We start from the raw sequence: 17,549 nt of genomic DNA, 5'->3' as shown, positions 1-17,549 counted from the left end.
TCTATTTATAGCATAAATTTGTAGGTCAAATAAATTATACTAATAAATGCTCAATATATTATACTAATGAATATTAAATCTTATAGAAAGAAAATATATTTTTGTTTCACTTGACTTGAAGGCAATCTCTTGTTTTATTTAATAGAAATTTGGATCACACAACTTTAATAAATAATAATAAGTGAACTAAGCATGTGAAACCAGACCCTAAAGCAATGCATGAAGATGGAGTTGTTTGAAATACAATATGTAGGGTATAAAGAATGAAATTTAGTTATGGGGTTGGATCGAGAAAAGAATAGTCCGTATAACCAACAACAGGATTCTGAGTGTAAAAGGTATTTCTATCATACTTGTTAAGCACAACATTGAGCTCAAATCTCCTTGGCAAATCAGGGTTTGCCAGAAACAAGCGTCCAAATGCAACCAGATCCGCTCCACCCTTAACAACCACTTCATTTCCCTCTTCTCTATTGTATCCGCTGGCTACTATAAATGTTCTTTTGAAAGCCTTTCTCATCGGCGACAAGTTGTTCTTTGTTTTTTGACTCTCTATTAAAGAATTAATGGTTGTGGCTATTAGCAGTTAGTTTGTTTGTATAGTTAGCAGTTCGTTAGTCTGTTACTGATCAGTTGTTGTTATTCAACTATTAACTATGGCTTGTATATATATCGTTGGATATTGCTTTGTTAAATGATATATAGAAGAATTACTCATTCTTGTTTCCTAATGTGTGTTTTTCATTATGGTATCAGAGCCATAATTTTTTTGTCACATTTATTTTTTTATGGCTATTGACGCTGTTTCCGGAAATGACGACAACACTCATCAGTCGTTCAACACTACTGCTCCTGGTGATGGCTCGTCTCCTGATCCTGGCATTGGTTCTTTGCGCACAGTTCATCAGTTTCCTAAACATGGTACGGTGAAACTCAGCAATCGTAATTTTCTTCTGTGGAAACAATAGGTGATGCTCATTCTTGAAGGATATGATTTGCATAACTTTGTTCTTGGTACTGTTGCTGCTCCTCTACAGTCTGTTGTTGATACTAATGGGGTTCTTGTTCCCAATCCTGCGTTCTTGTTTCACATGCAACAAGACAAGTTGTTAGCTTCAAGGCTTTTATCCACTGTCAGTGATGATATTTTGGTTCATCTCAGTGGTGCCCGAATGAGTTTTGAAGTATGAGACAGTGTGTCGCGTAGGTTTGCTTCAAAATCTACTTTAGCGATCTCTATTCTGCGCCATTCTCTTTATTCTCAGAAGAAAGGTTCTTTAACAGTCAAAGAATACTTGGCTAAGTTTCAAAGTCTATGTGACACTCTCATGGCTGCAGGAACTCTCATTTCTGAGCAAGAACAGGTTAGCATCGTTCTTGCTGGTTTTCCAATGGAGTTTGAGTCCAACCGTATTGTTGCTTTTGCGATGAATGTTTCTTTTGATCTTCTTGGTGAAATGTTGTTGGATTGTGAAACTCGACAATAGGATTTGGTGTCTAGTATGTCGTTACAAACGAATGTTGCTCAGCAGAGTGGTTCCACTAGTAGCAACATTGGTCAGTCTGCTAAAGCTTTTAGACTTTTTTACAAGGGCCGTGGTCGGTCTTCTCGTGGTAGAGGCCGCGATAGGAAATTTTTCCACAACAAACCTCAGTGTCAGCTCTGTGGCCGGATTGGTCATACGGTTCAGAAGTGTTATTATCGCTTCGATGAATCCTTTGAGGGTGTCTCTGATCAACCTATGCAGGTGCACTATAATCAGTTTCAAGGTCCCTCTACTTTGTCTTGTGATGGTTCGCATTGTTGTTCTCACTCTAGCCCGGTTCAATGATTAAGTTTGCAAGTAAATGTTGCCTCCAAACAAGGGCTATGTTCCACAAATGGCAAGGTCTGGTATCTAGACTCAGGTGCGTCTAATCATGTAACCAATGATCTAGACAACTTATAGGAGTCAGCACCATATGCAGGTACCAACAGGCTCTTTATGGGAAACAGTGTGTTAGTATCTGTGGCTCACACTGGTTCCAGTCGTTTTACTTCTGGCAATCGAGTTTTTCACTTGAAAAATGTTTTGCATGTTCCTCATATTTGCAAAAACTTATTGTTTGTTGCCCAGTTTGCTGGTGATAACCAAGTCTACTTTGAATTTTATCCCCACTATTGTTTTGTGAAGGATATCAAGACAAGGATCGTATTGTTGGAGGGTCGCATGCATAATGGTTTGTACCAGTTTGATTTATGCAACTCCAAGTGACTTTAGAATAGTGATTTTTCAGCAGCTACTGCTTGTACTGATTTTTGCCATTCCAGTCAAGTCAACCATGATGATTCTTCAGCCATGGCTTATACTGCTCATTTGAAGTCCTCCAGTGCTAGTAGTTGTGTTTTTTATTTGTGGCACAAGAGACTTGGCCACCATTGTACTAAGACTGTCATTGCAGTTCTAAATAAGAATAATATAGCTTTTAATAATTGTATGTTCATCAGTATATTCTGCATGTCAACTCAGAAAATCTCACAAACTTCCTTTTTCTCCATCCACTACCAAGTTTTCAGCTCCTTTTGAACTTATTGTATCAGACCTTTGGGGGCCGACTTCTATCTCTTCTGAAGGCCAGTCTTATTATGTGTCTTTTGTTGATGCTTACTCATGACATACCTGGATGTATCTCATTAAACACAAGTCTGAAGCTCTTGAGAAGTTTCTTCATTTACAGAAGTTAGTTGCTGTTCAATTTGGTTGTTCTATAAAGGTCCTCCAGTCTGATTGGGGAGGAGAGTTTCGGTCTTTTCCTAAGGTTCTTGCTCAGCTTGGGATTCATCATCGCCTCTCCTGTCCTCACACTTCAGAACAGAATGGGTTGGTGGAAAGAAAACATAGATATATCAGTGCCGTCTACCTTATTAATAGGCTTTCCACCTCCGTTCTTGATGGCAAGTCTCCTTATGAAGTCTTACATAAAGCCCCTCCTCCATACAAGCATCTACGGATTTTTAGTTGTCGCTGTTACCCTTATCTCAGGCCGTTTAATACTCATAAGCTACAGTATCGCTCTCGACCTTCGTGTTTCTTGGCTACAGTCCCATTCATAAAGGGTATAAATGCCTAGATGACACTGGCAAGTTGTTTGTCTCTCGCCATGTAGTATTTGATGAGGCTATTTTTCATTTGCTACTCCTGCTTCTCCAGATAGTTCTGTGTCTGCTATTACTTCATCTCAGTTCCAGTGTCACGAATCTTCAGTTCCAGTAGTACGCTATCCGTCTGATCTTCACTCTTCAGGGTCTGCTACCGTTCAGCCTCGTCCAACTGCTACTATGTTGTCTTCCATTCCAGCTAGCAGTACTCGGCTTTCTCCTTCTCCTGTTGAGGTCTCTTCACAAGCCTCTCAAATGGTGTCTAGTAGTGTTCCAGTTGTTGAGTCGATACCTGCTCCTTCTGTCAACACTCACCCCATGCAGACCCGGTCCAAAAGTGGAATTTTTAAACCCCGTGTTTTCTCAGCAGAGGTTAGTGTTTCTGAACCGACTACAATTGAGGAGGCTTTATCATCTAAGGAATGGGCTCTGGCCGCTCAACAGGAGTTTGATGCGTTGATTAGAAATTAGACATGGGACTTGGTTCCCTTACCTGCCAACCGGAGAGCTGTAGGGTACAAATGGGTGTTTAAACTCAAAAGACATGCTGATGGCTCCATAGCCAGATACAAAGGATGTTTGGTGGTCAAAGGGTATCTTCAGGAAGCTGGCATTGACTTCCATGAAACTTTTAGTCTGGTTGTCAAGCCAACAACCATTCGTGTTGTCCTAACGCTTGCTGTAAAGTTTGGTTGGCATCTCCGGCAGCTCGACATCGACAATGCCTTCTTTAATGGTGATTTGTCCGAAGAAATTTACATGGTTCAACCTCCTGGTTTTGAACAAAAACATGATAATCAAAATTTGGTCTGCAAACTCAAGAAGGCTCTATGGTCTTAAGCAGGCTCCCCGAGCTTGGTTTTCCAAGTTGAGAGACTTCCTACTTATGTCCCAGTTTGTTTTGACAAAATCCGACAGCTCTTTGTTTGTTCGAAAAACTAAGGATGTTTGTCTCTATGTCCTTGTTTATGTGGACGACATCATTGTTACTGGGAATGACAAAGGTAGCATTGATGAGTTTGTCACAATTTTGAATACAACTTTTTCCTTGAAAGACTTGGGGTATCTTTCTTATTTCATTGGAATTGAGGTTCTTCCTACTACTGAAGGGCTATTTTTAAGTCAGCAGAAATATGTGCTTAATCTTCTACGGAGAGCCAAGATGGATCAAGCAACAGGTTCATCTACGCCCATGGTCACTTCCTGTGCTTTGTCTCGCCATGTTGGCAGTGCAGTGGAGAATGCATCTGATTATAGAAGTATTGTAGGCGCATTACAGTACGTGGTCATCACCAGGCCTGATATCGCTTTTGCTGTCAACAAGGTTTGCCAATTCATGCATCAACCTTTAGATCAGCACTTTAAGTCTGTGAAACGTATTCTTCGGTACCTTCAAAACACCATGGATTATGGTCTGCATTTCACTCAAGCTGCCAATCTAGATTTAGTAGGGTACTTGGATGCTAATTGGGGAACTGATGTGGATGATAGACGATCTACTACCGGGTTCTGTGTGTTTCTCGGAGGGAATCCGGTTGCTTGGGGATCCAAAAAATAAAAAGTAGTCTCCAGGTCCACTGCTGAAGCAGAATATCGTGGTCTTGCTCACACTGTCACTGAAATGGTTTGGCTCGAGTCTCTCCTCTCTGAGCTGCATATCTCTCCTACTCGCAAAGCTGCTGTTTGGTGCGATAACTCTGGAGCTGTTGCTATTTCTGCTAATCCCGTTCTTCATTCAAAATTCAAACATGTGGAATTAGATCTCTTCTTTGTCAGGGAAAGAGTTGCTGCTGGGCGATTGCAAGTAGGACATGTTAGCTGATGTATTCACTAAGCCTTTGTCTGCGCCTTTGTTTACAAAGTTCAGGTCATGTCTCAAGCTTATTGCTAAACCTGGTCAGTCAGCAGTCATGAGAAAGCTGGAGGCATATTAAGGAATTAATGGTTTTGTCTGTTAGCAGTTAGTTTGTTTGTATAGTTAGCAGTTCGTTAGTCTGTTACTGATCAGTTGTTGTTATTCAACTATTAACTATGGCTTGTATATATATCGTTGGATATTGCTTTGTTAAATGATATATGGAAGAATTACTCATTCTTGTTTCCTAAGGTGTGTTTCTCATTACCCTCGAATTGGGTGATCATCCTTGGCTCTATCATATGGCAGTACAAAATACCGTATTTGTTCAAGGATTGGGCCATGTAAAGGCCAAGTGCTTTTGGGTTTGAGTCGGCACAGTCGTCGTAATCTGCAAATGGAGATAGTCTGATCCCAACTCTGTCGGCTCCGATCTCATCGGTGACTACTTCAACTACTTGTAGAGGGAAGGGGCAACGATTTTCTAAGCTCCCTCCATACTCATTTGTTCTATCATTCACTTGGTCCTTCAAGAACTGATCAATCAGATATCCATTAGCTCCATGAATCTCAACTCCGTCAAAACCTGTAATATAAAATCATTAGCTTTTTTTCCTGATGAATCAAGCAAAGATATTGTTTACATGCTGTTCCAGCCTACAGGGTCTTAGGAATATTGCTTTTTATTCTGTAATTTTAGTATGTGATCATTAACCAAAAAAATTGCCATGTTGACAAATTTTACCAGAAATACTAATGGTTTTAATGATTGAACGATAAATTTTAAATTGAAAAGGTATTTAAAATCAGGGACTAACAGCAGATTCTAGCCTAAAAAAGAAAGGTGTAAATCTAAAGTCAAGCGGTGAGGAAGTAGTACCAGCTTGCATGGCATTTCTAGCAGCCTTTCTAAAGTCGTTAACGACTTGCGTTATCTCATGAGTTGTTAGCCGGCGAGGAGCTGGAAAAGATGCCTCCGTTACGCCATCAATGTGAGTCTTAGCTTGTATCGGTTTGTCCGTACATGAGATTGGAGGCTGACCATCAGGTTGGAAACCTGTACACGAATATTATCAGAAAACCATTTAACAAATGATTGTGCTCCTTAGAGATGAAGAACAAAAAAAGAAAATGATTACTCACAATAATCAGAAGCTCTACCAGCATGCCATAGTTGACAAAAGAATATGCTCCCTTTCTTATGAACAGCATCCACAATTGGTTTCCATGCCTCCACTTGTTGTTGCGTCCAGATGCCAGGAGTGTTTGGGTAGCTTCAAAAATCTTGAAGGTTCAATTTTATATGATTAAATTCTACACAGCCATTGGCATAGAAGGATTTCATTAAATGAAATAGTACGTACCCTTGAGCAGTTTCTGAAACACCGGATGCTTCTCCTATCAAGAAACCACCATGCGTTGTTCTTTGGGAGTAATACAAGATGGCATGAGGTTGAGCAATGAAGTTGTAGGATCTCAATCTGGACAAGGGTGCCAAAACTATCCTAAAACATTAACAACAAACAGTGTTGCTTTAAAACTTTTGAACAGGGTGAAACAATAAAAACCTTAACCACCGTTCTAGTGTATGTTGAAACCAGATAGGCCTGTGAGAGAGACTAAAATTGGACATCTTGGAAGGAGCAAGGAGGGCAGGAATGAAATCCATATTCTCCTGTGAAGTAGCCATGCTCTGATCGCCCTTGGTTGAATAATGGATTGAGCGTTGCGTTTCGCGGTTTGCAACGATGACAAGTTCGCTGACTTTGGGTTACATTTTCTACTATTATTATATAGGGGTAATAAATTATTTCACATTCCAACTAAAAAAAAGTTATTTTAGATTTTTATTTAATTTTTTTAATTTTTTACTTTAAAATTTATATTTTTGATCAAATCATTCCAAACTATATATAAAAGTTAACTTTTTTAACTTCGTAGGAATGGACTATCACGTGGATGATATGTTAGGATTCGATTAAATTTTAAAAATTAAAAAAATATAAAAATATTTTAAAAATAAAAAATCATTAAAATTATTTAAAAATTATAAAAATAGTTTTTACTATTTTTTTAATTTTAAATAAATAATTAAATGTTAGCGTATTATTCATATGTAAATTTATATGTCAATAAAATTAACAAATATTTCTCATCGATTTTGGGATGATTTCACACAAAAAAAAACTCAATGGTTAATTAAATAAAAAAATTAAAACTTTTCATAAAAAATTGAAAGGTCAAAAAAATCATTATACAAAAAATCATTATACCTATTAGCATATAAACCACACGTCATCTACTTGGAAAGGAAATATGTTCCTAGGTTTTTCTCCTTTTTAAAGGTAATTACGTAGTTGAATGGAAAATGTTTTTCATTGTAAATGTTCTGCCCTTTGTCTGGCGGCTTTTTCATTTTTATCTTTTTATATGGAATAAATAATTGTTAATTGTATTAGATATCCTTAAAACTATGACCTTAATTTTAAATTAATTTTTAAACTTTAAAATATTTTAATTACATTCTAAACTATTAATGTTATATCAATAATGTCTTTTAATTATTAAAAATATTAATTTAATCGTTAAATAACACGTCAAATCTTACATGAAATAATTTAGAATGAAAATTCTAAAGAAAAGTAAAATAGTACAGTGTAACTTTTAGAAGTTTAAAATAAAAATTAAGTACAATGAAAAAGAGAGAGATAATAAATAATGAAGCTTTTGCAAAAGTTTCAAAAACTTCAAAGCCAATATTTTTACAATATTTATTTTTCTTTAAACTTTTTATTATTTTAAACTGCCACATAAGCTTTGACATCTTATTTAATAGTTAAATAGCGATATTAGTAATGGAAGGACTTTACTGATATAACCTTCACAGTTTAAGAATGTAATTAGAATATTTTAAAATTTGGAGACCAATTTAAAATAAAAATTATAATTTAAGGGTGTATGGTGCAATTAAATCTAAAATAAATAAAAACTCATACTTAATAAAATTTAAACCTAAAATACAATGAATTATAAACTTGTATCATTATCATTTTAACTAAAATTTTATTTGATTTTTAAATAATTTTTAATAAATATATTTATTATATAATTTTTTTACTCACAACATTTGTAGGTGAATTATGGGTTAAGATCCACTCTATTGCGTTTTCACCATTAATATCTAATACAATGATCATCACCATTCAAATGTGCAGGGTACCATATATATAACCCGTTTATTAAATGTGAAAATCAAATTGTGAATAGTGATTAAACATGCAATGAATATTAATGGATGAAAAAAAAATTAAGTGGAGTCAAAACCGTGAACTATATAATCTAGTTTTTTTTTTAAGAAATATCACAAATTTTTTAATCCCACATTTTGTATATACTTATTCGGACAAATAAATTCATTTATAGTTTTAAAATTAGTGGTATTTATGTTGATTGAGCCTTAATTTAATTAACATTGTTACTATTGTAACATTAAGAGGGGGTTCAAGCAAGTTAATTTTTCCTTTGACATAAGGGTTGAGAGGGGTTATTGGTAAATGCAGGCATTATATAAAAAATAAGAAGAAATATACAGGTAATTTTTAAATTATAATTAAAAAAGATAAGCAATTAGTTTAGCGATAGTAACATCCTAACATCCCCTCAAATGATAACATTGTCATTTTGGATTGTACATATGTTAGAATTTTTGAAGTAAACAAAATATAATTATTAATATTAGTGGATAAGACAATTGGATATCATAGGAAATTAAAAGGGCCTTTGAATTTAGAGAAATTAATTTGAGGTATTGACTAAATTGTGAAGGTGTGAGAAGTGTTGGGCAAGCGTGTGAAAAATAAAAATAAGAAAAGATTGGATTAGATAGATGGGAAAATGAGAAAGGACTTGAAGAGCAATTTAATCAAGAAAGTATTTAAAGTTGTGGATGAGATTAAGAGTAAATGGAATTCTTAATTAAATATTATTTATGATTTAAAATACAAAAAGAAAATAGGTTTTTTTTTTCTACATAGAAAGATGTAGAAAAATCTTTCATTAACATTTTCACCATCTCTCTCCCACGTCTCTCTCATCTTCTTCTCGAATTAATTTTTGTTTTCTTTCATTTTAGTCCCTTTCTATCATTTTCACTCCTCAAGCTCAAACTTCAAATTTATTCCATAAACTTTTTGTGAAATTAAAAGAATAACTCCATGATAAGTTAAGTTTTTTTTTTTTGTGAAGTTAGGGTTTTGAGAAAGGTTAAGGTAAGGACATAGGCGAATATAGGGGGCTAGCAGGGGCCTGGCTCCCTCTAAAATGGAAAATTTTAATTTAGGCCCTTGAATTTTTTAAAAAATTTTAATTTAATAAATGTAAAATTGCAATTTGACCCCCCTAAATTATAAAAATTTGATTTAATCCTTTAAAAAATATAAAAATATAGACTATAAAAAATAAAAATTTTATTCGGCCCCCTAAAAATTTGTTCTGTCTTCGCCCCTGGGTAAGGATGATGAATTTTTTTAAGGATTTCATGCGTAGTTCATAAAATGCATGAAAATAGTATGTGATTATTATTTTGATGTTAAATATTGAGCATGTGTGCTATGTTGATAAAGAGAAAGAAGAAAAGTGAACATCAAGTTGGTGATAAAAGTAAAGGAGTAACAAAAGAATGAAGGAAGAAGGAAAGGCCCATTCTAAGCATTTCATAGTAAGTACCTCAAGAATTTTACTTTACCTATTTAAACCTTAAATGAAAACTTGACTAAATGGTGTAGTAATATTCATGGGATTTATTTGAATATGAAAAGATGATATGTATTATGGAATTTATTTGAAAGTGAAGATGTACTTTTATAATAAATTGAATAGTTATGTGTAGTGAATTTGGAGAAAAAGGACTAAAATTGCAAGAGTGTAAAAAGTTAGATAGGTGAAATACATAATAAGATAAAACGTTTAAGTGAAGTGTTAACTGTTGATGAAATAAATGTCAAGTTGAATTTGATGATTGTTAAATCTATATAGATAATGATTAAATTGTAAAAAGAGTAAAGTTTGAATTATTTTTATTTGTTGAGAAAACGTAGTGAAATTATATATTTAAATGCCCATGTAACAAAATAAGAACTAGTAGGATATAAATGACATGCCATTAGGAAAATTTTTATGTGCGCAAATGATAGTGACACTATGATGCAAGTGATAGTGGCACTTCAGTGCAAATGACAATAGCACGCTCGTGCGAATAACAGTGGCACTCTGGTGCAAATTATCGATTTTTTTGCATATCCTATATGTTTTATTGAGTCTACAATTAGGCAATAGATTTTCAAGGTAAGTAAATTTAATAATGAAAATGGTAAGTGACTTATGATCGTTATTTCGATACCTTATTATAGTTATTATTCAAATAAGTTCAAGTATGATGGTAATACCTCATAAGTTGCATCCTTGAGTAATGAATAAGTTTTAAATGAAAATTTTAAAATTTGATGTACTTATTAAGCTTTCACAAACTTAACACGCTATTCTTCTAATGTGTAGGTGAAGATTTAATTTGAATCTCTAGAGCGAAGGTTAATTCTGACTCATCTCATCACAAAATGAAGTTTGGAAGAGAGTATGATTTTGATGTTTGGTTTTAACTCATGGCATGTACATAGGATATTCTAAGCATATCTATGGAAGAATTCAAATGGAAGCATATGATAGTTTTGATCTTCCTTGATAATTTTGTAAACTTGGTTATGTTCAATTTTGTATTAAGTTGCATTAAATGATGCTCAATGTTGGAAATTGGCATAAATGAATGCAGTAGTGGTTGAATTGGATGATAGGTACCACATGAGCATTGATTTAGGAGTTGTGAATCAAAATGCGTAAGATTCAAGGTGACAGAACTCACGTTGCGACGTCGGGTTCATGAAGTCACGACGAGCCTATCCAGTGAGTGACGTTGCATTGTGGTACTCTTGAAGTCGTGACGAGCTTAGTTGGAGAGTGAAGTCGCGATGTGGTATCTTAGAAGTCGTGACGAGCACTCGATTAGTTCAAAACTTTACAATTTAGTCCATAAACAACTTTTGATCACCTAAGAAGCTTTTGCATGCTTGTATAAAGCTCAGATAAGTATATAAATCATATTTTAATTGTTCATTGAGTTTGATATCTTGAGTAAGAATGTTAAATTGATATGGAATTATTGTAGTTGCTCCGACAACAAATGTAACATCTCGATACCTTGACCAGTGATAGGGTCGAGTCTGAAGTGTTATAGTGATTAAAAAGATTATGCTTAAAATAATGTATAATTAGTTTTAGAAATAAATGTGTTTTTAAAGTTTTAATTAAACAATTATAAAAGACTAAAATATCCTTATGATTTCAACTTTTTTATTTTAGAAATTAAAGTTTTCCTTTGACATTTTATTAATATTAAATTAACTTGTGATTAAAGGCGGATCCTTATATAGGTAATTTTGAGAAATTTTGATTTTTCCTTGAAGTTTTTAGAAAACTTTAATTAAATCTCTTCAATTCTTTTGAAGATTTTAATTAAATTATATTAAAAATTTTTAAAATTCTCATTAGACTCATTAAATTACCAGTAAACTGCTTGTGATAGTATCTCAGCGGGGCTTTATAGTAGAATAGGTATATCATTTCGGTTTGATGGGAAGAAAGGAAGAATAATTTTTTGGTTAAAGTATGTTTCAATTTCTTTTATCTCTTTGTATATTTAGAATTTTATTTTTTTTCTTTCATTTTATAAGACTTAGTTTTATTATTTAAATTTAAAAAAATTCAAAATATTGCACCATTAAAATTCTTTTATTAAATTAAAGTTTATTACACTGTCATTTGTTTTGTTACAAAGTTACCAATTAAGTTAAAACTAAAGGGAAGAAGAAAAGAAAAAAAATTTTAATTGATTAAAAAAAATAAAAGCATAGGGACTAATTTTAACTAATAGAAAATATAGAAAAATTACATTGAAAGAGATGAAGAAAGGAGGAAAACAAAGGAAGAAGCAGAAGAGAATGAAAAATAAATAAAAAAATTAAAAGAACATAAAATAAAAAAATTAAATTGCTCAAAACGAAAAAAAAATATGAAGACTAATTGTATAGTTTAATCTAAAAGTATTGTTTGAAATAATAATTTAATGTATCAAGTCAACTTACGGTTACACAATTAATGACAATTAATGGCTTAGTAATTAAAATGTTACAACACGTTAACGTAAGTGACTAAAACGTAACCTTTCAAATATAAATGATTAAATGTAATTGAGATAAATAAAAATGATTATTTTGATAGTTTATCCTTTAAAGAATCATTTAAAATAAAATTTTCATATACTCAATTTAAATAAAAATTATTTTATTTTTAAATTATGTATTTAAAATAATTAATTTACATGTTTTATGATCTGCGTTCGATCAATAAAAAGAAAATTTTAAATATTTATTAGCTTTAATTTTGAATTTTAAATAGCGTATTTAAAATGTTTGATCTACCTACTCACAAATTAATTTAAGATCAGTACCAAATTCGTTTAAAATTTTTAATTATTAAATGAATTAGACAATACAATTACTTGTTGTTCGAAATAATATATTTAGGGAAAACATTCATTGTTATTATATTTGTAAACTATGGCAAATTTTTATAGTGACAAATCTCGTTTTAGTCAGATAATTAGGGTGTTTATCGTCTCAGGTGTGGTTTGAATTTGAATCGAGCTTATCACGTTGTTATTAGAGTTTTACTCTCTTGTAATTCATTAAAAAAATTTGATTCAGCCAATTTAAAATATGTTATTAAAGAAAAAGCAATAAAGCAGATGATGGTGTTGGCTTCGTTAGATCTATTTATTTATTTATAATCTTAATATAAATTTTGATAATATCTACTCGATTACCTATAGTCCCTCCCCAACTTATAAATAAAAAGATAATGCGTTTTAGTGCGCTCGAACCCATATCTTCGTACATTGACAATAATATTCATACCAATCAAAGTAAAATTCATTTAACTTATTAGATTTATTACTAAAAATAAATAAATAAGTAGAGTGAACCACTATTTATGCTACGGAAATTTATTTATTAATTTCTTGGCTGTAAAGTTTTTACAACCTTGTCCAATAGAAATACTGATTTTGAAAAAAGATTCAATTTAGTCCAATCAACAACATAAGACTCACAAATAAGGACAAATTCGCCCAGAATGCATGTGGAAATAGACAACATTAGGAATATTCCCGAGCACTCGTAGGTTGACTTTACATTAATTCATATATGTTTATAATTGTGGGTTGTACTTGATTATTAGCTGATACATTATTGCTTCTAATTTGTATTATATTTTCATAGCAATATGAGGTGAAAACAACACATTTACTTTAAATAGCATGTGTAACGATAGAATATTTTAATTTAAAGTCAATTATATTCAAAGTTATTAAATTATGAATGAGTTTATGTTTTGCTAATTTAAAGTTATAAAATAGTAATTAAATTATTTTAAAAAAATTTATTTGACTTAAAATTATTGTTATATAATTTTTTTATTCACACTGCCTACACCAATTAAATTAATAATCTCTTAACCTATTATTTAAATAGTGGGCACTTTATATATAACATCGATGTGGGATTATTTCTTCTTTCAAGAAAATTAAGCCGAGTGATGACTTTGAGGTGCTATTCCAAGTGTACTGTTTTACTCAAAATTGATTATCGGCAAAGATCAAAAAGATATTTCTGAATGAGAAACCAACGAATTATGTAATAGAAATGAAAGGAATTGATCTCGACAGAGCCCTCATTTAGCTACCATTATCATACAATATTGAATTGCTTTTGTTCTTTTCTGTTTAACACCAGTTCCCTAGTTTGCTAGCTCTTGATCAGATAAATTGACTTTAAACCTTTGCTCAGAATCAATTTCCTTTAACCATTATTTCCTTTAAAAGTGAATGGCTAATCAAAATTCAAACAGTATAATTCTATTCCATAACCGCATCACCATCGTCCATAGTTGATATTGTAAAATTATGTGGTAATAAAAAAGCCTCAAGTGATATTCCCCCGTTACCATATCTCCTAATTAATTTGACATTGATGGGCACAACTTTAAGAAAGCCATCTGCTTTCAAGTTAGACCATCCCTTGGAAACATGACTAGGACTCTGATGAGAGTCGAATGTACTACAAATAAGTCCGATCAAATTCTTATGTGAATAATTTCACATATATTTTAAGGATTATATCCTCATTCTAAAGTTAAAAGCTACTCAAAAGTTGGATTATTCAAAGCTCAAATCATTTTGAACAGTCAAAATGTTCTCGAATATTTTAGCAGCGGTTTGTTGAACTATTTTAGCCATCTCTCTCACCTTATATCTGCAACTGACAACACCATTCATCAAATCCATACTCATCCTCCCAACCGAAGACTTGCTGCCGCACTCGATACAAGTCATTCCCTTTAACCGAACCATTAAGATATAGAAGAACAAGAACATATGCTCATTCGCTGGTTGTGTCGACTTTGAATGGCAAAGCAAGATGGCCTTAGACTTTCCAGCGTTGATGACGTGAGGGAGACGAACCCTTCTGTCTGTGTAGCTTAGTTCTAGAAGGAGAATCGGGAGCAACTCAAAGTGATCAGTTTATTGGTAAACAAATTCCTTGAGTTAATCATTTATCTTTTATATACTTTAGCAGGGTCATAGCTTAGTTGTTTGATATCTTTGAGAAATTTCAATGCCTGGTTGGTCCATGTGTCATAATTTGCTCGTGCATTTCACAGTGTTGTCATGTTATAATTAGTTATCTTAGAGATTAACCCGCATAAACAACGAGATAATAAAAGTAGAGAAAAATAAGTACAAATATTTTACTAGAAAAATCCTCAAAGAGAAAAAAACTACGGACAAATGAGGGCTTCGACTTTTTACTAAATGAGTAAACAAACAATAGTATAATATGAAGAAAGTTAATTTACCCAAAAACCCTGAATACAAATCTCAAAGAGCAAACCATTAAACAAAATCTTACTTGGTTGCTACAGCTTTCATTTCATCATCTTTTTTATATATTTTGTGGCTACTTTCCCACTTTACTTTGAGTTTAGTCTATACATATACATGTTTGTATAATTCATGCGTCCATAACCATTAAAATCTAGTCTGATCTCACACTGTTGATTCAAACGTGTGTGCATTTAACCATGATTTCATTTGTTTGTTTTTTTGCTTTTGCATTAGAAAATTAATGAGGATGTCGTCAAAATTATTAGATACGATATCGTTAAAATACTCTTTTCAAACACGAGTGAATATAAATTTTATTTTATAATAAAAATGTCACATTTAACAAACTATTTAGTTCTAAAATTAAATTCGTTCAATTCCATGAATTTATATTCATGCTATCTTTTTACGAGATCATTTTTAAATATTGAACTTAACGTATAATTTTTCCAATTTGAAAACAACACGTATTAGACACAATACTAATTATTGAGAGTTGTGAGGATGCTAATACCTTTTTTATATATGGTCGACTCTCGAACCCAAATTCGTTTTATTCTGATTTTTTAACGTGGATCCAAAATTTATCTTTTTAAAATAACTTCAAAAAATTTCTTTTTTAAAAAGTAATTTATATTAGGTGGCCGATCGCACATTATCAAAAAGATCAATAATAACTCTTATTTTTTTAATAACATCCAATGTTGTAATGAATTTTTTACATGTTTTCTCAAACGTTGTCAAAGTTGTTTTTCAATTAAAATGATTTTAACATCTGTAATTTACACTTGATTTAACGAAAAATCGTTGCACATAGATAATAAGGTTAGTAACATATGAAAACTGAACTAAAATTTGATGCATACAAAAATGTTTATGTTAATCTTGTTTCTAAGTTGGGGATTTGAAAAAAATTGTAAAACACAGCAAATACAATAGACTAATAAATAATAAATAATAAATAATAAAAGATAATAAGATAATAAATATAACTTTTGGGACCTTAGGGAGCTTTCATTGGACAATCTAACCCATTTTGGGAGCTACCACTTAAAAGTCTAAACAATAATCAAGTATAGTAGTATTTGTTATTTTGTCAACCAAGAGCATACTGATACAAAGGGAATAAGAGCCATGGCCACCCATGCGTGTAAAGGATAAATAGCAATGCATTGGAATAAAGTAGGACTGAGCAAAGAAAATTGAAAATTTGATTTGAATAAATGTCTTCATTTAACCTAACTATTATTATTATTATAATACAAAAAGTTAAAAGTAAATGTTTCATAAAAAAAGTTATGAAAGTAAGTTTTATATTAGAATAAGTGAATCATTTTCTTAAATGTAATAATTATAATTATAATTGTAAGTGTAATTTTAATTTTAAAAAAATAATTTATTAAATTTTATAATATTTTATTTATAAAAAAACAATTGTTTATAAGTTGTCAATTATATATAAGTAATAGAACATTGTGTCTTAAGATATTGGAAGTATGTATCAAGACCAATTGTGATTTAGAATATTTGTTTAAGTTGTGTATATGAATTTTGTGATAAATTAATGTGAATAAGTAAAATTAAATTTTAAGACTATACAATAAGCTCAAATGATGAATATATGTATCAATTCCGAAAAAAAAACACAAAAATAAATTGTAAAGTTTGAAATTGAGTCCAATAATAATAAATTAAAACTCTGTTTGTTTCACTAAAAATAATTTTCAGAAGATGATTTTTAGAAAATAACTTACTTTTCTAAAAAGGTTAATATTTTATGAATTTGACAGATTTTTAAAAAATATTTTAAAAAATTTATTTTCTAGGAAACAAACATACATTCTAGATTTTCTTATCTTTTAATTGTTTAATTGAGTTTATTTTATATCTATAATTTTATATTTTACATTGTTTTTGCATATATTAAAAATATTTTGTTAAATTCAGGTTAATTACAACGTCATTTTTTAATTGCATGATTACGAAGTGAGTATTTTTTTATTTAAAAGATGTGATATCAACAATATTGACAAAAAAAATTAACAATGTCAACAATTGGACTTGATTTTCAAATCTAAAAAGTAAAGGGACTAAATTCTTGGAAATAAAAGTATAGAGACTAAATTATAAATTTGTGAAGAATACATAGACTTATGACATATTTTAACTTTTATACTACAAAATATTTATTATGAATATATTTATAATTGTAATAAATATTTATTATTATTTTCTGTGAATAATAAATATTTTTATTAAAATATTAATATTAAATATTTTCAATAATATGTGATGAACAGTATTTAAAATTATTATTTTTAAGTTATATATATGAATTTTGTGATAATAAGAATAAATAAAATTAAAATTTAAGGTTACAGAATAAATTTGAATGATGTATATATGTATCAATTTCAAAATAAAACACAAAAATAAAATTTAAAGTTCGAAATTAAGTCTAATAATAATAAATTAAGTCTTTGAATCTGAAAAGTTTTAAAATT

General features: G+C 31.1%; 1 protein-coding gene across 1 annotated transcript; it reads right to left on the bottom strand.

The window, feature by feature from the left end:
- Nucleotides 1–202: 202 nt before the first annotated feature.
- Nucleotides 203–6,734, bottom strand: LOC107947432 (putative 12-oxophytodienoate reductase 11). The gene is made up of 6 exons (XM_016882093.1): nt 6,602–6,734; nt 6,359–6,499; nt 6,138–6,268; nt 5,875–6,051; nt 5,263–5,580; nt 203–552 (listed from the first exon to the last, which is right to left on the bottom strand). Exons 1-6 carry the CDS (start codon nt 6,682–6,684, stop codon nt 275–277), a joined length of 1,128 nt encoding a protein of 375 aa, XP_016737582.1. The 5' UTR covers nt 6,685–6,734; the 3' UTR covers nt 203–274.
- Between the last annotated feature and the right edge of the window lie 10,815 nt (nt 6,735–17,549).

This window comes from Gossypium hirsutum, chromosome A01, assembly GCF_007990345.1.
Source record: "Gossypium hirsutum isolate 1008001.06 chromosome A01, Gossypium_hirsutum_v2.1, whole genome shotgun sequence".
NCBI lineage: Eukaryota > Viridiplantae > Streptophyta > Magnoliopsida > Malvales > Malvaceae > Gossypium > Gossypium hirsutum.
Note: the sequence above shows the minus strand (reverse complement) of the source record. Positions and strands in the feature narration are given on the sequence as shown.

Bases quoted from the DNA above. Each gene is read 5' to 3' on its own strand.
- LOC107947432 (XM_016882093.1), bottom strand. From the start codon at position 6,684: ATGGCTACTTCACAGGAGAATATGGATTTCATTCCTGCCCTCCTTGCT. The intron at 6,500-6,601 runs GCCTATCTGGTT...TTAATGTTTTAG, and splicing joins AATTTTAGTCTCTCTCACAG to GATAGTTTTGGCACCCTTGT. The intron at 6,052-6,137 runs GTGAGTAATCAT...ATTCGTGTACAG, and splicing joins TGGTAGAGCTTCTGATTATT to GTTTCCAACCTGATGGTCAG.